A 21,708-nucleotide genomic window follows, 5' to 3' on the forward strand; every position below is an offset into this window, starting at 1 on the left:
ACTGCCTTGTCGATTTTAACTTTTCTAAAATGGAAAAACTTCCCTGATTTCTGCATCTCTTTCTACAATAGGATTCGTAAAATTTTCAGTGGTGTTTTTAAAACCAAGATTCATTTTATCAGACATGCTTGATATAAATACCACCTTGGTGTGCTGTAATCCCAGTGATGGGGGGTGGGAGGATAAACGCTTTTATGTAAACTGCATTCTGGAAGCTTCTTTTCAGATACCCTGCTCTTTTTGGGCATCCCATCAGCAGGCAATTGCTGTAGTCTAAACTCTCCTTACGTGTTCCACCGTTAAAATATTCTGTCCCTGTGAAAGTAAAAATGAGAGTTAACTGTATTGAAAACAGTCTCAACCAAGGGATAAATATTTTTTTAAATGCTTCTATCTTTTATTTTTTTATTTTTTATTTTTGCGGTACGTGGGCCTCTCACTGCTGTGGCCTCTCCCGTTGCGGAGCGCAGGCTCCGGATGCGCAGGCTCAGCGGCCATGGCTCACGGGCCCAGCCGCTCCGCGGCATGTGGGATCTTCCCGGACTGGGGCACGAACCCGCGTCCCCTGCATCGGCAGGCGGACTCTCAACCACTGCGCCACCAGGGAAGCCCGCTTCTATCTTTTAAAATGCCCACTGCCACCCCCTCTAACCAGTCTTCTCCTCGGTGCACACACGTATCCCATCTCCTCCGGCCCAGCAACCCCATAGAATTCCCGAATCCGCATCGTGAGCGCCGTGATGCTCCTAGAAGACGTTGCCCTTCAGTCCAGTCGGCCCTGGGGAAGCGGGGGGGCCGCTCTCCCCAGCCCCTCCGTGCCTGGCTCTGCTCACCGTAGTGGCGTAGCCTCTCGTGGAGTCTTAGGAGCTCCTGGGGAGGTGCCCCCGGTGAGCCTGCTTCGTGTTACCTTGGGACAGGGCTCCTCAAGGACGTCCCAGGGCTCCGAGTCACCTCCGGGCTGGGGGAGCGCTGGCTCAGGGGCCCTGCAGCCGCCTCCGCCTCCGCCACTGACGCCCACGCCCGACGTGAAGAGACCTGTCCAGGCAGCCAGGAAAGAGACCAAGGAGCCTAAGAAGGTGACTCCCAGCCCCCAGCTGGGCAGGGCCGGGGGCGGGGCCGGGGCTCCTCCCCTGTCCTCACGCTGAGGCGAGGAGAAGGAATGTGTTTCTGTTTAAATCAAGCCAGAGGGGCAGTGAGCGTGTGGTGAAGCGCGAGTGTTTGTGTGTCCGTGTCCACGTGTAAGCCCGCCAGCTCAGAGCTGGAGCCGGGCCTGCCTCCTGGACGCCCATGGGTCCAGGGCCCGTCCACATGCTCCCCAGGGGGTGGGCTCTGCCCGACCCCCGTCACCACTGCTTGGCTTCGGCTCTTCCCGAAATTCCCGCGGAGGAGGTGCCTCCTTGGCGTTGTGTAGTGAGGTCGCTCGTGAGCGCACGCGCGGTTGTACGTGTCCTTTCTCCCAGCGCAGGGCGTTCAGGGTTATTGGGGATAAAGCCCACGAGCGCTCTCGTCTGTGTCTTTTGGTGGCAGATGCGCTTGTTCCTCTTGGGTGTAGCCCGAGGTCACAAGACAGCTGTGTGTGTGGCTCTAGATCGTCCTGCCAGCCCGTCCTCCTCAGTGGGTTACCAGGCACCCCTTCCAGCGGCCCCGTCCTCACCCCGGGGGCTGCATTGTCGGCCATCGTGCTGGGCTTAGTGACACTTGGCTGTGGGTTCGTGTGCTTCTTCCCCCTCCACGTCCTCAAATGTGTGGGGCTGGCTCAGGTCTCCTCCCGTCCTTCGTGGGGTCCTCAGAGGTCGGCAGGCGTTGTTGCATGTTGTGGACGCAGGTCCTGCCGGATGTGCGTGTGTGCACACCTCCTCCAGCCTGTGGGTGGCTTTTAACGGCTACTGTCTTAGGTAAACACAAGTGTGATTCAAAACATGCACAGGCCGTGAGGTAGAGCAGGACCTTCAGACGGGGTGTGACGTGCAGGGGGCTGCTCCCCGCCCAGCACAGGGCCGTCCGCTCTGCCGCAGATTCAGAGAAGCGGGTGAGGGGGTGTGGAGTTGCTGCTGCCTTTTGTGGTAGACGTCAAGGGCAGCGTATGAAGAATAAAGTCAATGTCCCTGAAGCCTAATCTCTGCCAGCCTCCGAGCACGAGGGCCTCTTCATAGAGCCCACGCGGACTCCCCAGCCGTCGCCACCCCTGCGGGGGGACGTCTCAGGCCGCTCATTTGTTGGCATTCAGACGTGAAACGCTCCAAGAGGCGAGCTGTTGTTGTAATTTTTTTTAAGTGTGGTAAAGTGTACAGAAAACTTACCACTTTCACTGATTTAAGTGCCTGGCTCTGGGGCCTCAAGCACACTGTCGTGCACCCGTCCCGGGACTTTCTCATCTTCCCAGACTGAAGCCCTGCCCCCCAGGCTCGCTGCCGCCCGGCCCACACCTGCTTCCTGTCTCCGCGGCTTAGCCGCCTCCAGGCGCGCGTGGGCCACACAGGCTTGGTTGGCCCTTGTGTGTTGGGCTCCTCGCGCTCAGCGCCAGGCCCTCAGGGTTGTCCTGGTGGTTTTTATGTCCAGAGCAGCGACTCCTGGTTCTCTCGTTGGCTGCCTGTGAAGAAGAGGACAGAAGCTTACTTGCCAGACGACAAGAACAAATCGGTGCGTCCTGCCGGGTGGGCCCGGGGGGGCCAGTGGGTCCCGCAGCGGCGCATCCGCCTGCCTGTCTGCGTGGAGTGACGGCTCCGGAGCGGACCTGAGCCGGCGCCTCGGAAGCAGTCAGGTTCTGATTTCTGATTCTGTCCAGCTTTTGCTACTGAGTTTTCTTTTTACCTTTCACAATCGTGGCAGATCGTCTGGGATGAAAAGAAGAACCGCTGGGTGGACACGAACGAGCCAGAGGAGGAGGTGAGCCGGGATCCAGGCGCTCGCTGTGGCCGGGTGGGGAGCCCCGCCCTGGGCAGGGGCCTCCGTCTGCAGGGGTCTCCGTGGGCTCCGGGTCAGCGCGCAGACCCCGCACTGGTCTTTCCCTCCGCAGAAGAAGGCTCCGCCCCCACCTCCAACATCCCTTCCCAAGGCTCTGCAAGCTGCCCACCCTGGCCCTGGAGGGCCCCCCAGACCCGCTGTGAACATGTATTCTAGAAAAGCAGGTAACGACGGCCAACCAGAAATCAGAGTTCACTTGGGTAATTTGTTTGTCCTACAGGCGGGCCAGAGTTCAGCGATGATAACGTGCCCGCAAGGTGGTAGGTAGTTTCCCACCAGGAGGAGGACTGGTTTTCTGAGGATGAGTCCCCGGGGCGTGGGGGCCAGCTCTCTAGAGAGTTCAGCGTTCCTGGGCGGACCGTCGTATCACTGGGGAGCTCAGGGCGGAGCGGATGCGATCGGCCGTGCCGTGGTGTGAAGTGGGACCCCTCGCCCGGGCAGAAGCCAAGCAAGTGTGCCCCAGGAGGGGCCCCCTTCCGGGCCAGGCCGCCCCCGGGAGCGGAAGCCTGGCGTGGTGCTCTCCGGACCCCAGGAGGACGGCGGGGTGACCTCGCTCCCTCTCCCCGTGGCAGCCCGAGCCCGAGCGCGCTACGTGGACGTCTTGAACCCGGGGGGCCCCCAGCGGAGCGAGCCTGCCCTTGCTCCCGCGGACTTCTTTGCGCCCCTGGCCCCGCTCCCAATTCCCACACACCTGTTCGGACCAGACCCAGGTAGGCAGCACGGGAGCAGCTGTCTGTGTGCAGCTTCCGACCTTTGGCCTCTTCCTGAGAGCTTCTGGCCTTAATCCTCTTTTAAGAAGAAATAACTGCTCACCCACACGCAGAGCGCCCGCGGTTCCCCTGTGCTTGTCTGCGGGCTTGTCCCCTTGGCCTGCCTGAGGACCTGGCTGCAGCTCTCCCCTGGGGCTGTTCCCTTTGGGCCCCAGCGACGGGGGGTGGGGTGGGGGGGACGAGTGACCACCTCCCCCACTGTCCCCTTCACAGATGAAGAGGAAGCACTGCCCGCCGAGGGGGCTGGCAGGGAAGGGCAGGCACCGACGGGGGGGCCAGAGCCTGCCTCGGAGCCCAAGGTGAGCAGTGCCGTGGGCCCGGGCGGGGGGCCGGGCAGTGGGAATTCGCCTCCTGCCCCGACCCGAGGCGGCCCTGACCTTCTCCAGAGTCTCGTGTACACAGAGCTTACGGTGTGGGCCACACGCGCATTACCTCGTCATTTTGTCTTGCTGAACTTTTTACAGTGAAGAGGTTTTTTTGAATGATTATAATGTGTATGTGCAACGCAGTCGTTCAGAGTTTGGTCTCTGAGGTTGGTTGGACGTGGATTTCAGCCCTGTCTTCTCCAGTAATTAGCTTTTTTTTTTTTTTTGCGGTACACGGGCCTCTCACTGCTGTGGCCTCTCCCGTTGTGGAGCACAGGCTCCGGACATGCAGGCTCAGTGGCCATGGCTCACGGGTCCAGCCGCTCCGCGGCACGTGGGATCCTCCCGGACCGGGGCACGAACCCGTGTCCCCTGCATCGGCAGGTGGACTCTCAACCACTGCGCCACCAGGGAAGCCCCAGTAATTAGCTTTTTAAAGGTGGGGGTCCCTCAGCGCCTCTGAGCCTCAGCGTCCTGCCCTGTGGATGGGCCGACGAGCGCGCAGATCGCAGGGCCGCGGTGGGGCTCACGGCAGGCACTCAGTAAGGATGCGCTGTGGGTGTTGGAATAGCAGGTCCTCGCGGCACCCTTTCACGACCCCTCAGCGGGAGCGCCCCGTGGGGTAGAGCGGGCCGTCCTGGGTGGTCCTGCCTCGGTGGGTGCCTCTAATGCACGGGCTTTGCAGTAGCTGGCCTCCCTGCTGTCCCGGCAGGTGCTCAGTTCTGCGGCGACGCTCCCTGGACCTGAACGCCCACCCTCCGGAGCGGACGGTTCCCAGGGAGGAGAGGTAAACGGCGCCCGATGAGCGCATCTGCTGAAGGTCTGGGCTGAGGAAGCTCGTTTTATTGTCCAGATGGCTTCTTTAAAACGCAGTTAATGGGTAGGAAAAGGGCAGCTTAGAAACTTTCTAGAACTCAAAAAGTGTTGTATTCCTTAAGGTCACGCTTGTTTCCGCAGAGTTGTTTGGGAGCTCTGGCTAGAGCGAAGGGCTGCGTGTGTGTTCGGCAGCCGGGCTCGCCCCTCTGCCGGGCTCTCTTGTCCTCGGCCCCTCGGGGGGCACGAGGTCTGGCCGCCTTGGGCCCAGGCCTGGGCAGACCTCCCTCCCCGCAACCAGGGGTCATTTCCAGTAAAAACTGTACATGAAAATAGGCGTTTCGGGCTAACTCTGGCTTTTCCCCCATCGAGCCGTGCTGACCCTAACGGCGTCACGAAGCTCCTTGGGAGTGAACTGCCGGCTCGGAGCGGTGGCGTGCACGTTGATTACTGTATCTGTCTGTGTCTGTGTGTTCTTGCTGTTTTGTAGCTTTCGCGCCGTAGTTCACTGAGCTCGTTATCACGTGAAGTGAGCCAGCATTTTAACCAGGTACCTGTGGCTGGCCGTGTGCACCGGACATGGATTTGAACGGGGTTGTCTGTCTTTCCTTTGAGATCGCTATGCTGGTCGGTCATCGTGCCCCTGGCCACTGACATTACTTGTCACCTCCCAGCCATCACATGCCTGAGGATGCAGTGTTCCTTTCTTTAGAAGTTTTTAAAGGGTGGTGTTGAATAGCCAGACACATCAACAATCGAACTGACCCCAAGAAGCTTGTAGTGAACGAACAAGTTCTGTGCACGTGCTCTTTCTGAATTGGTTTTTTCAAATGACTAGCCACAGGCACAGCCTCAGAGAGAGAGAGAGAGAGAGAGAGAGAGAGTGTGTGTGTGTGTGTGTGTGTGTGTGTGTGTCAGAAGCCCACTGGGTCAGGATGCTCTCATTTGAAAGAGAGAATTCTGTTTTCTGACAAGCACGAGAAGGTTTAGTTCAGGCAGGCAGAGTGAGGCAGTGACAGCTGTCCGGGTCGCTCTGTGTGGGAAATACAGGAATACTTCATCTTCTCTGCGTGCTGGGGCACTGAGCTCTTCCCTCGGCTTGGCAGGAAGGCTTCACGTGACTTGTTTTACTTGTGAGTTAAAACGCTGGATCTTGTAGCTGGACCCCTGAGGTCTACAGCAGTCAAAGCACCTGCTAAGGGCTCCCCCGGCGCTGAGTGCCCGCTCAGAGCTCCGTGCCACCTCGTGTGTTGCTCCGGTTCTAAAGCATTGCACTCTGCATGCTGCTTTGGTTTGAACCATTAAATAATTAAGTACACCGTTGCAAGAAGTATCTTTGACCAGCTTCTGTGGCACACTTGAAAGTATTGGTATTATAAACCCTTTCTCAGAAACAGTACCTGTATTTGCAAATGAAACAAGCCTCCGTGCGCTGTTGTTGAGGTGAGCTCTCTGTGCTTCTCAGGCTCCGGGTGCTCACGCCCCTGCAGGGGGCCCTCCCGCAGCAGCGGTGCCCTTCTACAACCCTGCTCAGTTTGCACAAGTAAGTGCCCCTGCTGTCTCCCCGGGGCGGGTGGGAGCAGGGTGGGGGCTCCCCCGGCGAGACCCTGACTCGCCCGCTCACCCTCTCCGGCTCTGCCACGGCCCTGGGTGGGGGTGCCCCCGCCGGTTCCTGCTGACACTGCTGTGGGGCAGGCCTGACTCCCTCCCCGATGCTGGCCTTGGCCTCCCTTCACCTGGTAGCTCGTGACCTCCAGGCCGGGAAGGTCATGAATGCTTCCTTTTATTTCTCTCCCTTCCAGGCTCTGGCCTGTGGAGGATGGACTGGCCGCCAGTCTGGGGAGCGCAGGTTGGGGGGCAGAGGTCTGTGGGGAGGTCTTGGCCTTCGGGATGCAAAGCCTCACCTGACACCAGCCTGTCCCTGCCCTCACCGCCTCGCGTCGCCGGCCTCGGGCTTCCTCGGGGGCGGGCCTTCCTGCGCCCTGCCCCTTTCTCTCACCCCCGGCTGCCATCTGCTTCTCCATTCCACGATTCGGTAGTTGTTTCCTTCTCTCCTGTAACCTGCATCTTGCAGTTTATGCCTTTACAAAAGCTCCTTGACTGTCATTTCAGTTGGCATTTTCGTGGGAGCAAGAGGAAGCACCTGTGTTCTGTCCACGGCCTCCCCTGGGCATCCCTTGCACCCCTCGGTGGCAGGCCAGACCACGCTCTCCCTGGGCTCTGTAGACACCAGCTGCTGGAGTCAGCCTCACCCCACCACCCTAACCAAGCCGCAGGCACCTTTAAAGGGAATGCCAAGATGTGCTGCTGACTTGGTCTGTGGCCGTGGGCTTGCAAACAGAATAAAACGAACATGCCTGTTTGCCGAGAGAACGGTCTGTTCTGGCTTCTTCCACAGACCTGCTGATCCTTCCCCCAGGGCCGCCCCCCCCGCCGTCGGGGACGGGCGTGCGGAGCTCAGTGCTGTCCCTTGTCGTTTCAGGCCTCTGCTGCCTCGGGAAGTTCAAGGATGGGAAGGATTGGCCAGAGGAAGTACCCAGCATATTGAGCTAGATGGTCCCTGTCCTGGACTGGCATGTGGAACCCTGAAGCGATTATTCCACCAAGAGCTCATCAGACTGATTGCCTGCGACTCCCGTCTGTTCCCAAGTGGAGACGGATGCAGTGATTCAGAAATGATTTATGAAGTGTTGCCAGCATTAATTCCACCCCTTCGGGAAGCTGGAGGAAAAGAGGGAATCTGTGACCTACTAGGATCTTCCACCTGAAGGCATGATTTAAGGATCCAACATTCACAGTCATCTGAGGATGTTACACTAAGTGAAGCTGGAAGCATCTCGGCTACGGGAGGACTTTGCTTTTCAGTAACTAAGGCACCTCTGAAAACCTAACGGTGAATTACTGCCAGGTAATCCCAGGGTCCTTTAAGACGCTGGAAGGAAACTGCACCTTTGACTCAGAGAGGAACGCGGCCAGGGGTGCACGTCCTGAGGTGGTCAGCCCCCACCTCGCGCTGTTGAACCTGGAAGGATGCTTCGTCTCAAAGGAAACATGGGCTTCATTTAGCAACAATTCCGTTAGGTTTCGAGCGCGGCCCTCGCTGCTGACGTGTGTTTATCTCCTGTAGCGAAGATGTGTCCAGCCCTGCGTAATTTCCTGTGGCCTCACTAGGACCATGACGCTTCCACGCAGCCGGAGGGACTGACTCTGCTGTCAGCGAGGGGCGGCTCCGTCGCTGGGACAGAGCCACAGGGCCCTTGTGCTCTGACGTGACTGATCCGAGTTAATAAACCAGTGTCACAACTGTGACTGATAAGTTTGGTTTGGACTTTTCCCTGTGGACCAGCTGAGGCCATGTGTTCTGGCCTGCCTTCACGGTGCAGTCCAGTTGTCTGGCTTCCTCTCACCATTGCGTCATTTAAGGAGTTGGTAACATCTTGAAGAAAGTGGCTTAAAATAATTTCTTGTCAGAAGCTCTGGAATCTGATCTTTCTGCACCGAGACCTTCCGTGGCTAATATGCTGACTCAGCCTGTGAACCTGCACAGGAAGACCTCCTCCTGGTCGACTCAGCTTTAAGGCTTCATCGACTGTTCTTAAAACTGTTCACTTTCTTCTTCAGTCTAAGGAAAAGATTTAAATATTTAAAAAAATCATTAGGAAATAATTTCTGTAGAACGCTGGGGGAACACGGTTTGTTGGGGCTTTAGTCCAAGGGTAGGACTTGTGTGAGGGTGGGGTCCGCGCGGGCTGCTCTGGGCCACCTGCCGTCTAGGAAGGACTCACAGAACGGTTTCCAGAATGTTTCACTGATTCGTCCCTTTGGGAGAGGCCGACCTCGTCGACGGGCAGTCTCCCGGGTCCCAGGGTCAGCGCTCGGTGCGGTTCCTGGGCCGAGACCCACCTGGCGCCCTCGGCTTCCTCCTCAGCCCTGCCCGTCGTCCTCTGTGTCTGACTGCCAGCGACGTTTGATTCGAGAAGCTTCCTCCGAGGCGGGAGCTGCTATTTTTCCTAAGTGCACATTGTTAAATAAAATATTTTGCGCTCTCAAGCCCTTCGCCATGTCTCCTTTTGTTGACTGGAAGCCCGTGGGGAGACCCTGGCCTCACCCGCCCCTTGCGGATTGGCTTATAGAGGCGCCCCGGGCCACTGCTTCCCGTCTTCTGCCAGGCTCGCCCGTTAGGGGCTCCCAGGAAGAAGGGGCCCCTCTCTGATCGGCGGCGGGTGGGCCTGATGGGAAGACCCATCCTGATGGCAGTGACAATGAGGGCCCAGGGCAACGCTATGCCTCCTAGTATCCCCTCTGCAGGGAAGGTCCCCCCGCCCCACTAGGCGGAGAGGAGAGCAGGGGCTTCCGGGCGCGGGGAAGACGGGCAGCGGACCGGGGAGCGGGACGGACGCGGGGAAGGGAGCCGCGGTGTTCCTGGCGCCCACCAGAGGGCGCCCTCCCGCCTCGCTTGGCGCCGCTGGGTCCTCCGGCCGCCAGTGGCCGCTGCGGGCGCCGGGGCCGGGGCCGCCCTGCCCGCCGGTTGCCGGGGAGCGGCCGCCGAAGCCCGCGGAGCTGGGGAGCAGGCGGCGCCCCGAGGTGGGGGCGCGGGGCTCTGTGACCCCGGGCGGGGCTGCGGGAGAGAGGAGACCTCCGGGCGGGGTGAGGGATGCGGGGCGGCAGTCCTGGAGGAGGTGCGGGGGCTCGGGGCCCGGGGGTCCTCGGCACGGAGTGACCCCTGGGCAGGGGCGCGGAGGCCTTGGGCGGGGCTCGAGGACTGGGCGGGGCGACCCTGGGTTGGGGTCGGGGCGCGGGGATTCCTGGCGCGGCATCGGTTGCGGGATTCCCGGCGTGGGGCGGGGCGCGGGGGTCCCGGGCGCGGGTCTCGTTCCCCTTCCCCACCCCCAGCCCCGCGGCTCCGCGGCGGTCGTTGCCCTGGGGCCGGCCGGCCCGACTCGCAGTCCTGAGTCAGGGGCCTTTGCTGCCCGGGCCGCAGACCCGCTGAGGGTCGCCCGCTCTCGGGGCGGCGTCTGCGGCCCGAGCGATGGTGGAGGGCTCTCAGGTGAGCGAGGCCGGGCCGCCGGGCTCCCGGGGGGAAGGGGCGCGGGCCGGGACCCCTGCCAAGGCCGTGCCTACGCCTTGGGGGCGGGAATTCTCAGTGGGTCGCGCCCCTGGCTCCCCACGTGAGGAGCAACCCTGTCAGGAGGGTGGCTTCTCTCCTTCCTAAGATGCTGGGCCTTCACCCGCCTCCTAGGAGGAGGCGGCGGCCCGGGTGCCGACGTGCCTGTTCTTGGTGGGCTGCTGCTGACCTGTCCGCTCTGTCACCCTGCACCACAGCTGTCCTCCAGGATCATTAAATGGCATTGGGGCCCCGGTCGTGGAAGGCTAATCGCGTGGTTTTCCCTTAGGTGCTTGCCGAGGACTCCAGACCGTCAGGGCTCCCAGCCATGCAGCAGCTGGCTCTGCTCCAGCTGGACCACCCCGGCCCCAGGGGGAGCTGCTGCCCTTTCTCTCCTCCGCAGCTCGCCCAGCGACGGCTGACCACGCATCCCTGACGCGGGACGTCGCCAGCAGCCCCAGGAGGAGCTGTCTCCCGGCTCGGCCAGGCTGCCCCCGGGTGTGAGGGCTGGCCGCTGGACTGTGCCGTCCAAGTTGGCGAGCCTGGGGCACTCGGAGGCCGCCCAGCAGCCCACCGCCCAGGGGCATCTGCAGCCTGAGGTCAGAATGCTCAAGGGACGGCTTCCAAACACTGACGAAGACCTCGCCGCCCGCCCGGGGTCCCCGGCCGCTGATGACCGTCGGGGACCCGAGAAGAGCCCAGTGCGCCCCCTCGACACCCCGGCGCAAGTCGGCAACGAGGACCCACAGGCCAGGGGGAGACCCTTCAGTCCGAAGCCGCCGCCGCCGAGGCCCAGGCTGGAGCGAGCGTTGTCCCTGGATGAGAAGGGCTGGAGGAAGAGGCGTTTTCGAACCAGCCGCGAGGACCTGGCCACGAGGAATGGGCCCAGCCCCTCCGGGGGCTCCCTGCAGGACGAGGCCCCCGGGACCGCCACCCGCGGTGGCTCCCCGCCCTGCCTGAGCACCTCCCTGCAGGAAATCCCCACAACTCGCAGGGCCCTGGGCAGCGGAGGCCCCTCCTCGCTGGGTAACTGTCTTTCCGGAATGATCAGCACTTCCCTGGACCTCCTACACCGGGACGGGGCCTCGGCCGGGAGCACCCCGCGGCTGGCCAGCCTGCTTCCCCCGCGCCCACTGCCCGCCATGGACTGGAACGTCGCCTCCGACGCCCTGCGGACAGCAAACAAGGTGGACTTGGATCACGCGGACCGCCAGCTGCGGTGGCAGGCCAGACCGTTCTGGGCCCACAGCAGCCTGCGCCCCGGCCGGCCCCCGAGCCCCCTGGCCCGGGACGACTGCTCCCTACACTCGGCCAGGTCCGCCGTCAGCCTCCTGGCGCCCGTCCGCACCAAGGACGTCCGCAGCAGGTAGGGCCTCGGGGGTGGGCGGCATCGTGGCCTGCGTCCGTGGCTTTCGTGGGCCTTCAGAAGCCCCGTGGGAACCACGGAAGCCTCCCCTGAAAGCGTGTGAGGTGCTGCAGCGGGTCTCCCTCCACTGACCCCCATCTCCCAGGCCCCCCCAGCTTTTCCTTTGCGTCTCAGCCCCACAGGCTCTATGAAGCAGATGGTGGGGTACGCAGATCTCTCTGCGCACTGGGCGGCCCTGTTTTCCTTCCCATTTCTTGCTCCATCGGGGACAACCTTCGTCCACGTGTGCAGGCCGGCCCAGGACTCCAGGGTGGGTCGGGGAACGCGCGTCCACGTAGCCGCTTTGGTCAGGACCAGCGTTTAGCCCAGCCGTGCCCTGTGCACGCGCTGGCACCTTTCCAGGACGGAGAGCTGGACACGGCTGGGCTGCCCCGAGGGGAGGGTCCCCAGGGCCCACCTCTGGCGGGGAGGGGCGCAGGCAGAGCCCGACTCGTGCACTCTGCTCTCAGGAGCGCCCCGAGATTTCTCAACGTTCGGGGCTCCGTCTGCCAAGGGCTGCCCAGCAATCCCCACCCCGGCTCCGACCCCATGGGCAAGGAGAGGGGTCTCGCATCTCGGAGGACGCCGGGCGTCCGGGCCTCAGGGGGCTTGAATAACTAGTCCGTCTTGACTTCTTTATAGTCTGAAGGGGAGGTGGGCGCCACCCTTCCGCTCGACTCCCATCTCGCACCTCTGCCCACCTCTCCCGAGGCAGCGCCATGAGGACCGGGGTCCCAGGCGCTTCTGAGCCCAGCCCAGCCACGCCCACCAGCTCGCTCCTGACCATCGCCTCTGGGAGCCCGGTGCCCACGCTGTGACTCGGGAGGCCATCCCGCGCTCTCCCCGATCCCCGGCCCTGTCCGTGCTGGGCCTGGCCGCTGACCGCTGGCTCTCACGGCCCCTGCCGCACCGGCCGGGGCTGGGCAGGTTGTTTGAAGCGCACATCGGGCCTCGGCCCTGACTTGGGGGCCCCACGCCATCCACTCCCTGCCGGGGCGCTCGAGGCCCCAGGGGGCAGGGGGAGCTCTGTCACCACCGCCCCCCGCCGCACCCTCCCATCCAGACCAGGCCTGCGCCAACCCCTCTGGACGTGGGTGCGGGCAGGGGAAGAGTGAGGCAGTCCCTGTGCTGGTGTCCTGGGGTGGCCGCAACAAAGCGCCGCAGACTAGAGCCTTAAAACAGGAGTTACTCCGTCCCAGTTCTGAGGCCAGGATTCACAGATCAAGTGTGGCAGGGCCGCGCTCCCTCCCAAGCCTCCAGGGAGGGTCCCTCCTGCCTCTTGCAGCTGCTGGGGGCCCAGGCGTCCCCGGCTTGTGGCCGCGCCGCCCCCGTCTCTGCTCTGTCCTCACGCGGCTTCTGCTCTGTGTCTGTCTCTCCTCTTCTATAAGGACAGCGGTCCCTGGATTTAGGGCCACCCTCATCCAGGAGGACCTCGTCTCAAGATCCTTAACTAATTACATCTGTCTGCAAAGATCCTTTTCTAAATAAGGTCACATTCGCAGATTCTGGGGTCGGGGGCAGATGGAAGGCAATCCTCACCCGCCCCCGCCCTCGGTGAGCCCAGCAGTGAAAGCCAGGCAGGTGGTTCCTCTGGCCGCCAGCCTCCCTCCTGCCCCCTCCATCAGCGCCGGGCACTGTTTTAGGGCAAAACGGGTTCCTTTGTTAAAGTAATTCAGCATGTTTCTCGTAAAGGGCGAGATCTCTTCGTGCGTTTAAAGTATGATTTCACAGGGAATTCCCGGGTTGTCCAGTGGCTAGGACTCGGCACTCTCGCTTCCATGGCCCCGAGAACTAAGATCCCGCAGGCCGAGCAGCCTAAAAACGAGTATGAGTTCTCTGCTCAAATTGTATGCAATTTATGTAGGCTCGCCTGTTACACAGAAATGAGAAGCACGTCTCAAAATCAGATCCCCAGCTTTGCTCTCACACAAGCAGCCGACAGTGGGTTGACGGGCTCCCCACCTCCAGACCCTCCGTGTGTCCTAGGACACGGGTCAGCGGGCTGGGTAGGGACTGTTTCAACTGTGGGAGCCGTGAGGTCTCTGTGGCAGTGCTCAGCTCTGCCGCGGTGGGTGGGAGAGCAGCCCAGGCCTGGCACCGGCAGCGCGGCTGTGGGGCAGGAGCGCCTCCTTCAGGGAGGCCGAAGGGTGACTCTCAGGGCACTTTCCCACGCCACGGACTACTGGTTTTTCCCAACCATTTGAAAGCATAGGGGACCTCCCTGGTGGTCCAGTGGGTAAGACGCCATGCTCCCAATGCAGGGGGCCCGGGTTTGATCCCTGGTCGGGGAACTACGTCCCGCGTGCCGCCACTAAGAAGTTCGAATGCCACACCTAAAAGATTCTGCGTGCCGCAGCGAAGATCCCGCGTGCTGCAACTAAGACCCGGTACAGCCAAAATAAATAAATAAATGAATACGTATTTACAAATAAAATAAAAGCGTAGGAGCGATTCTTAGCTTGCGGGCTACACGCAGACAGTCTGGATCTGGCCCGGGTCGGGGCTGAGGACTGAGGAAAGGGACGCAGACTGTGCCCTTGGACGGGTTGCTTTCTGGTTACGCTGTGGACGGGGCTGGTTTGGAGAAGACAGCCCCACGGGCAGCAGTCAGCCGGTTAGGATCCTCAGCACGGTGGGGTGACCTCAAGGAGGTTCCTCCCTCCTGACGTACTTGAATTCACGTCCTCCAAAGCTTGGTCAGGGTTTAAGAGTTTCTCATGCGAGTTTGTAAGGACTGGATCCTGATTTCATCTCCTTCAAAGGGATTGGTGCCTGTTTGCAAGCTAAGGTGTAGGGATTTCTTAGCAAGTTGGAATGAACACAGCAAGTGAGACATTTGAACTTGGATTGAGCGCATGGGTTTCCCTCCCTCCTTGCGAACCTGACCAGACACGGTCCTATCACAGGTCCTCCAGGAACGGTTTTCACGTGGTTGGAAAAAAAAAAACCCAAGGCCATACTAACGTTCTTTTCGTGACATGTGGAAATTACATGAAACTCAGGCTTTGGTGTCCTTAAGTGCAGTCTCATTGGCACATGGGCATCGGCCGAGGCTGCTTTCAGGGGTTAAGTGGTGACAGACCGATGGCCTCGAAGCCTAAGTCCTGCACGGCGCTCACGGAAGGAGCGGATGTCAGACGCGGCCCCCTGCACGAGGGCAGGACCAGAGCTGGGGCTTAGCTGTGCTGTATTAGGGCCTCTGCAACGCTGTTCGAGACTTTGCACCATTTGCCCGCTCTATTCTATGAGCATCTCACAGTGGATTGAACTTTCGGGTCCTGTGAGGACAGGTGTGTCACGGGCAGCCTTTACGAGCTCCCAGTGCTGGGCGGCGAGGCAAAGGCTGGAGCCCCGGACAAGGGCGCACGTCCCCCCCAAGTCTGCTTACCGTGCAGAAGCCCACCTCGACCTCTGCGGCCCTTCCGGGGCTTTGCCCTTAGCGGTTCCACAAAAAAGCCCCAAATGTCACCTTTACGTCCCTTCCTCTCAGGAGGCGACGGAGGGAAGCCGAAAGCCTGCGGTGTTTGTAGCGCTGTGAACACTGCGGGTTTCCCTAGAGAGCAGGGCACCTCAGCACTGTGCACTGTGCCGACCACGGGGTCCTGAGGGAATCCCAGCTCTGGTAGGGGAGCTCCCGACCCCTGGGAGGTGTGTCCTGCTCCCGGCCCCTCCCTGGGCCCATGTGCTGCGACCCCCCCAGCCCCCGGCCCCGGTTCAGTCTGTCCTGTGTCCGCAGGAGCTACCTGGAGGGGAGTCTCCTGGCAAGCGGGGCCCTGATGGGGGCAGACGAGCTGGCCCGCTACTTCCCAGACCGGAACGTGGCCCTCTTCGTGGCCACGTGGAACATGCAGGGACAGAAGGTAAGTGGGCTGCCCACCCCCACCCAGGATGGCGCTGGGTTCCCACCAGGTTCTTCCTGGGGCTCCCCCAGCCTCCCCGTCCCCCGGAGGGGACTCCTGTCCGTCACACCCTCTCGCCCCCCTCTCCACCGCCTGGTGGGGCATTAATGCTTCTTTTTGCAGACACACCGTAAGTATTTTTTTTAGAGCAGTTCTAGGCTCCCAGCACATTTGGGAGGAAGGGGCAGAGATTCCCCGAGAGCCCCCTCTCCCCGACGCGCGGCCTCCCCGTGGCGATGCCCAGCACAGGGCCAGGCCGTTAGGGTTGCCCCGGGCCACTCCTGGGTGCACCCTGGGGGTCCCAGCACGCATATGGGGACGTGAGTCCGCCGCTGTGCACCTTGGACTGGCGTCCGCACCACAACCCGAGTCTGTTTCCCGCTGTGTGTCCCGTGCGGTCAGGGGCTCCTCCATCCCGCCTGCAAGCCGGGGCGCTTGGAGCTCAGGACATCTGTGCCAATGGGACGAGCATCTGACCACCGGGGCGACTGAAGCCAGGCAGGCTGGGGGTCCGCACGCTGATTTCTGGGGAAGCCCGCTGGACGCCGTCCCGCCAGCTTTCTCTCCAGCCACCCCGTGTCTCCTGGGGGTCCCTTCCCACAGTTAGGGGGCTCCATCCCTGCGCGTGGGGGGCTCCGATTCTGAGGCCAGCCGTGGGCTTCCAGACTGCGGGTGACCTAACACTGCTGCCACCACCGGGGTCTTGGGCCATTTCCTGAGTGCCTGCCGTCGTCCACGTGTGCCGTCATGCTTGCTGTCCAGAGAATCGAAGCGACCGCGTCCTGGGCTGACATCAGGGTGACGGGCGCGGGGAGAGAACAGGGCAGGGCTGGGGTGGACGGGCCCCCACGAAACAGCAACCTGAGCCGAAGTGAAGTCAGGTGCCCGGGCTGGTGCCTCTGCCACCCTCGGGGAGCCACCAGCGTATCCACGGTGTGGCCCACAGCAGGGCCCAGAGGGCCAAGGCCGGCAGCAGGTCGGGGGGTGAAGACCACCAACCGGGCGCCCGCTTCCCTCCCCGGGGCTGCAGTGAGGGCAGACGTGCAGAGGAGGGGGCGTCTCCCTCCCCCCGACCCCGTGCACATCAGGGGTGCACTTGGGGGATGGCCAGGCCCGTGGGTGCCCAGCGAGGGAAGAGCACAGCCAAGGGGGTGGTGCAGGCTTGGTGAGGCCAGGCTCGGGGGAGGAGCGGCGGCCTGCCTGGGCCAGGGGCTCCCCATGGTGGCCTCGGGAGCGGCCTCGGGTCCCCAGGCAGCAGGAGCCCCTCGCACTGGGCCCCTTCGGCCCCTACCAGGCGCCGCTTTTCTGCAGGAGCTGCCCCCGAACCTGGACGAGCTCCTGCTGCCGGCCGAGGCTGACTTTGCTCAGGACCTGTACGTCGTCGGGGTCCAGGAGGGCTGCTCGGACAGGTAGGGCTGCGCGCCCCTCTCCCGCCACTGCTGCCGCCCCGCCCCATGTCTCCGCTGCGCCGGTGCACCCGGGTCCCTGTGAACAGCGGCGCCGGGCGGGCCTTTGGGGCTGAAGCTGCTGTGGCCCGAGACCCCCGTGTGCGGCAAGACGTGGGCCGTGGCCGAGCCTGGGCTGAACCGGGATCGTTTTCTTCTCCAACGGGGACTCGTAGAATTTAGAAGGAATGAGGTTCATCTTCTTGTAAATAAGGAGCTGTTCCAGGAGATAGCGGGGGCAGGGGCCCAGCGCAGTGCGGCCCCGCGGGCTCCAGCCCAGCAAGAGATAGCGGGGGCAGGGGCACAGCGCAGTGCGGCCCCGCGGGCTCCAGCCCAGCCCGTGCAAGGCGTCGTTCGCCTCTCCTGGGTCTGCCTGCGGCCCGGGCTGTGTTGCCAGTTTACCTGCTGGGGGGTGGGGGCAGAGCCCCGGCAGCACACGGGCAGCAGCGCGAGGCCTGGCCGGAGCGGAGGGGCCCCGACTGCACCAGGCCCTGCAGGGAAGGTGGCCTCCCTCCTGCCCCCCCGGCTCTTATCAGGGGTCGGGGACCCAGCCTGTCACTGGGGATGCAGGAGGAAGCGGGCCTCCCAGGGAGGCCCCGGGCTCCCCGTCGTGCTGCGCGACCACGGTGCCCCTCCCCACAGGCGGGAGTGGGAGACGAGGTTGCAGGAGACACTGGGCCCCCACTACGTCATGCTGTACTCGGCGGCCCACGGGGCGCTCTACATGTCCGTGCTCATCCGCAGGGACCTCATCTGGTTCTGCTCCGGTAGGCAGCCCCGGGGGCCGGACGTGCGCGTGGGGGGCGGGCGGTGCGGCGGCGTGGGGCCTTCGGGGCTGCGTCCGGCCCGGTCAGCCCTGCTCCCTCCGTGCAGAGGTGGAGAGCTCCACGGTGACCACGCGCATCGTGTCGCAGATCAAAACCAAGGGGGCCCTGGGCGTCAGCTTCACCTTTTTCGGCACCTCCCTCCTCTTCATCACGTCCCACTTCACCTGTAAGTCCCTCGCCCCTGGACCCCCAGACCCCTGGTGGCGAGGGTCACGGTGCAGACGCTGTGTGATTAGCGCTTGCTGGGGTTGCGGGGGTCTGCCCCCGACGGACCCCCCCCAGGCGCCCAGCCCTGGGCTCAGAAACCTGCCTCTGGAGAGGGCCCCCCACGCTGTCCTTGCAGCTGGAGACGGGAAGGTGGGCGAGCGGCTGCTGGACTACAGCAAGACTGTCCAGGGCCTGGCGCTGCCCAAGAATGTGCCGGACACCAGCCCCTACCGCTCCGACGCCGGTGAGCTGCTTTACCTTCCCCCGAGGACAAGGCGGCTTCTGCCGTGTTCTCTGGAGGGTTAGTGGGCTGTTCAGATGGGCTGTTCAGAGCTTTTGAGAGTCGAGGTCAGAAAAGTCTGGAAAGTCGCTTGCTGACCGAAGCGAGGCCTGGCGCCTGCTCCCTGAGTCGTGACCCGTGACCGCGTGAACCCAGAAAGCTGTGGACGCGCCCCCCAGCCCTGAGCCCCAGCAGCGTCGTGGGCTGCCACCCGCTTTCCAGGGAGCCCCGGCCTTGCGGTGGGAGTGAGGAGCGCGGGGAGCGCTGGGCTCACACGCTTTTCCACCCGCTCACGCCCCAGCGGACGTCACCTCCCGCTTCGACGGGGTCTTCTGGTTCGGAGACTTCAACTTCCGCCTGAGTGGCGGGCGGGCGGCCGTGGAAGCCATCCTGAAGCAGGACCCGGGTGCCAGCGTGCAGGAGCTGCTGCAGCACGACCAGCTCACGCGGGAGATGAAGAGAGGTGAGGCGGGGAGAGCAGCTGCCCGGCCAGGAGGGACCCCGGGGGGGCGGGGGCAACCCTGGGCTCCGAGCCGTGGCTCTGAGGTGAGGGCTCTGCCCGTCCCAGGGTCCATCTTCAAGGGCTTCCAGGAGCCAGACATCCACTTCCTGCCGTCGTACAAGTTCGACGTCGGGAAGGACTCGTATGATACCACCTCCAAGCAGAGGACCCCTTCGTACACGGTGAGCCGCCCGCAGGGCTGGGGGAGCGTTGGGCTGGGCCTCCTGGGGGTCTTCGACACGGGGGATCTTTGAAGGGCAGCCGACGCGAGGCAAGCCGGCCCAGCCCGGCAGCCCGACGGCCCCTGGAACCCTTCCCACAGGACCGCGTCATGTACAGGAGCCGCCACAGGGACGACATCTGCCCCGTCAAGTACTCCTCCTGCCCCGGGATCAGGACGTCCGACCACCGGCCTGTGTACGGCCTGTTCCGGGTCAGAGTGAGGCCGGGGAGAGACAAGTCAGTACCCGCCTCACTCCCGGGTCCGTGGTGGGGGTGGTGCAGGGGGGGCCGCCTGGGAGCACGGCCTGGTCTCCTGTGTCCTGATGCCCCTAGGGGAGCAGGGTTCCAGCCGCCCTGCGTGGAGATGTCTGGCGTAGGTTGTCTGAAGCAGGTGTCAGGCGAGCGACACGCCAGAGGGACGGGTCCTCGGCCGGACCCCTGGAACAGCCAGTGGCAGCTGGGGTTGTCCTAGAGCTGCTGCGAGGCAGGCCTGGCACAGGCGGGAGGGAGCGTCCCGCTGGCTCATGGCGCTGTGCTGCGGCTGTGCCGCCAGTCGGGGCAGCCGCGGGGACCCGGGCCTCGCCATCTCCACCCTCCACGTGCCGCCCGCAGCAGACGCCCGGAGGCCGTACGGAGGCCAGGAGGACGGCGCCCTCCTGATGGCTCTTTCCTCCCCAGCATCCCACTAGCCGCCGGCAAGTTTGACCGCGAACTGTACCTGTTAGGAATTAAGAGACGGATTTCCAGGGAGATCCAGAGACAGCAGGCGCTGAAGAGCCAGCACTCCAGCGCCATCTGTACCGTCTCTTGAGGAAATTTGCCGAAGGAGGACTGGTCACCTGCAACCCGGGAGGGTATCTGACCCAGGAACCCGGGGAGACGGAGGAGGCTGCCGTCCGGGACGCTGATGAACTGCTGCTGGGGGCTGCCCGCTCCTCCGCGAGAGCCCGACGGGAGGCCCCAGGTCCGGCGTCCGCCGCTGGGACAGAACCGCACGCCCCCATGGCGCTTCCCTCTCTCAGGGCGGCTTCCCCGCACCGCGGCCACTGTCGGTGGCAAACCCCGGGCTGGCCGTGAGTAGCTCGCGTGCCCTGAAGCCAGCGGCAGAGCCCGCGTGCAGGCCAGGCACCCTGACCTCCTTTATGTCTGCACGTCCGGATCTGCAGCCTCCCAGCAGCCCCTCAAACCCAAACCAAGAGCTGCCCTTCCTTGTCTGAGCGCCAGGCACGCCGCCGGGGGTCCGGTGACCCTGGGCCTCTGTTCCCACGGCACGCGCTAGGACCGAGCTGAGGCTGGGATGAGGACGGCCGGCCGGCGGTTCAGGTCCACGAGACCACCTCCTTCTCCTCTCCCGGTCCATTTGGGTCCATTTGCTTAGGTAACGTTAGCTATGAGCGAGCGGCATTAACGTTAAGTGCTGCGTTTCCTGGGTCTGAGAAGCCGCTGGAAGGTTGGAATGTCACACCTTACCAGCCTAGGCCGGCCCCCACCAGCCTGGATGTCTTGTTTTCTTAAAGGGTTTAGAGTCCGATATTGCTTTGTGTCTTAATCCATCTCGTAAAAAAAAAAAACTTACTTAGGCTTTGAATGTGGGAAATTCTAGGGGCATTCAATCTAGTCTTTATTTATTTTTCCATATTTATATTTTTAAATAAATGCATCTACTGAATCTTAAGCTCTTCCTGGCCAAAGATTGAGTCCTAGAAAGCAGCAGTCTGTTGCAGTGCTCTTGTAAGAGGCTGTCACGTTCCAAAGCAAGAAGCTCGGTCTCTCCCGGCCCCTGTGCTGTGCTCCTGTGCCCCCGCCCACTGCCCCCAGGTAAGTGTCCTCTGAGAAAGGGCTTTTAGGGAATAGTGAGCACTTCAGACTTGAGTGAATCGTGATCAGTGATGTAAAGCCAACTCCCACGAATACCGACATCAAACTTTTATTCGCCTCCGCTTCCAAGATATGGAGTGTAAATTCTAAAGCAATACACACGCAATCTTTTGATACAAACGGGAGAAATTCCATTAATGAGAAGGCATAGCTAATCCCATCTGATTTCAAGAAACTCTTCAGGTTGTATGTATAAAATTTTGCTCAAAGAATATGCCATTGAGCTTTGAATCAATTAACAGAAAAACTCTTTTGTTACAAAGGTTTTTGTGGTAACGGGGCTCGAAATGGGTAGGGTTTATGGATTCTTTCCAGGCATTTTCTCTGACCCAAATCGTGGAGAAGAGAGAGTTAACGCGACACTGGCGTGTATTAGTTTGGCTTGACATTGGGCTTCGTGTCCTTGAGGGGGGGGTCACTGCGTCCACCTCATGGGTCCGAAGTGAAGCAGTTTACTTACCGTGAGCCGTTACAGACTTCAGACGAATGGGCTTTCACTTGGGCGTTTAGGTTGAAATTCAAATGAACACAAATGAAATCGACCAGGGTCTGGAAAATAAGCCTCATAAGGAATTGCGCAATCCGACCGAGCGTGAGGGTGGCTTTTAAAATCTGCCTCTCGTTCTCTCCAACGCGCTGAGTCCTGCCACAGGCCACAGGCCAGCCAGTCCCCAAGGGCCAGACTCGGCGTGGGCGCCAACGAAGGCGCAGGCGGGGCTCTGGGAACAGCAGGGACAGCGCACAGGGTGGGCGGGGTTGAAAGGGTGGAGGGAAGGCCCCCAAGTGAACGGGGCGAGGGGGGGTAAAGGGGGAGGAGAGAGGGAGGGGTGGGTGTCCAGGAGACAGAAAGCCCGGGTGAGCGCCAGCTCCCGCAAGAGGAACCTGGGCCCGGCTGGGAGCAGCTCCCGGGACGCCTCGCGCTCCCGCGCTCCCTCCCAGCCAGCCCGGTCACCACAGGACGTTCCTAACAACTGGAATTCACGCCTTTGGCCCACTTGCCGTGAGCCTGGGGCTCCCACCCAGCAGA

The 21,708-nt window shown here is 62.3% G+C and overlaps 2 protein-coding genes across 9 annotated transcripts in view; both read left to right on the plus strand.

The window, feature by feature from the left end:
- Nucleotides 1–8,962, plus strand: part of SEC16A (SEC16 homolog A, endoplasmic reticulum export factor) — a 32,365-nt gene extending 23,403 nt beyond the window's left edge. For 2 of the 6 annotated variants that reach the window (XM_060300144.1, XM_030838277.2), the window contains exons 22-31: nucleotides 918–1,076; nucleotides 2,560–2,640; nucleotides 2,830–2,886; nucleotides 3,017–3,128; nucleotides 3,537–3,674; nucleotides 3,948–4,033; nucleotides 4,812–4,886; nucleotides 5,403–5,462; nucleotides 6,378–6,455; nucleotides 7,395–8,962. In XM_060300144.1, coding sequence (XP_060156127.1) covers nucleotides 918–1,076; nucleotides 2,560–2,640; nucleotides 2,830–2,886; nucleotides 3,017–3,128; nucleotides 3,537–3,674; nucleotides 3,948–4,033; nucleotides 4,812–4,886; nucleotides 5,403–5,462; nucleotides 6,378–6,455; nucleotides 7,395–7,460 — 912 coding nt within the window. In that variant the 3' untranslated portion in view covers nucleotides 7,461–8,962. Of the gene's footprint in view, nucleotides 1–917; nucleotides 1,077–2,559; nucleotides 2,641–2,829; nucleotides 2,887–3,016; nucleotides 3,129–3,536; nucleotides 3,675–3,947; nucleotides 4,034–4,811; nucleotides 4,887–5,402; nucleotides 5,463–6,377; nucleotides 6,456–6,714; nucleotides 7,165–7,394 lie in introns of those variants that run through there. The other 4 variants (XM_060300146.1, XM_060300147.1, XM_060300142.1 and 1 more) reach the window with 3 other exon arrangements.
- Nucleotides 8,963–9,413: 451 nt separating this feature from the next.
- INPP5E (inositol polyphosphate-5-phosphatase E) lies at nucleotides 9,414–20,478 on the plus strand. 3 transcript variants are annotated; one of them, XM_060300148.1, is made up of 11 exons: nucleotides 9,414–9,496; nucleotides 10,306–11,382; nucleotides 15,158–15,281; nucleotides 16,632–16,729; nucleotides 17,408–17,532; nucleotides 17,639–17,758; nucleotides 17,936–18,043; nucleotides 18,381–18,542; nucleotides 18,648–18,763; nucleotides 18,904–19,040; nucleotides 19,137–19,475. In XM_060300148.1, the coding sequence occupies exons 2-11, from the start codon at nucleotides 10,622–10,624 to the stop codon at nucleotides 19,273–19,275; spliced, it is 1,890 nt and encodes a 629-aa protein (XP_060156131.1). In that variant the 5' UTR covers nucleotides 9,414–9,496; nucleotides 10,306–10,621; the 3' UTR covers nucleotides 19,276–19,475. The 3 variants fall into 3 exon arrangements, with proteins under 3 accessions (XP_060156131.1, XP_069901758.1, XP_060156132.1); XM_070045657.1 differs by lacking the exon at nucleotides 19,137–19,475 and adding an exon at nucleotides 19,482–20,478 and having other exon boundaries at nucleotides 9,423–9,559; XM_060300149.1 differs by having other exon boundaries at nucleotides 9,423–9,559.
- The last annotated feature ends 1,230 nt before the right edge of the window (nucleotides 20,479–21,708 follow it).

Source organism: Globicephala melas, chromosome 6 (genome assembly GCF_963455315.2).
Source record: "Globicephala melas chromosome 6, mGloMel1.2, whole genome shotgun sequence".
NCBI lineage: Eukaryota > Metazoa > Chordata > Mammalia > Artiodactyla > Delphinidae > Globicephala > Globicephala melas.

What these genes read in the sequence shown, in the direction of transcription:
- INPP5E (XM_060300148.1), top strand. Translation starts at nt 10,622, where the DNA reads ATGCTCAAGGGACGGCTTCCAAACACTGACGAAGACCTCGCCGCCCGC. An exon ending in CCTCATCTGGTTCTGCTCCG is followed by an intron (nt 17,533 to 17,638) that starts GTAGGCAGCCCC and finishes CCCTCCGTGCAG; the next exon opens with AGGTGGAGAGCTCCACGGTG. An exon ending in AGAGGACCCCTTCGTACACG is followed by an intron (nt 18,764 to 18,903) that starts GTGAGCCGCCCG and finishes CCCTTCCCACAG; the next exon opens with GACCGCGTCATGTACAGGAG.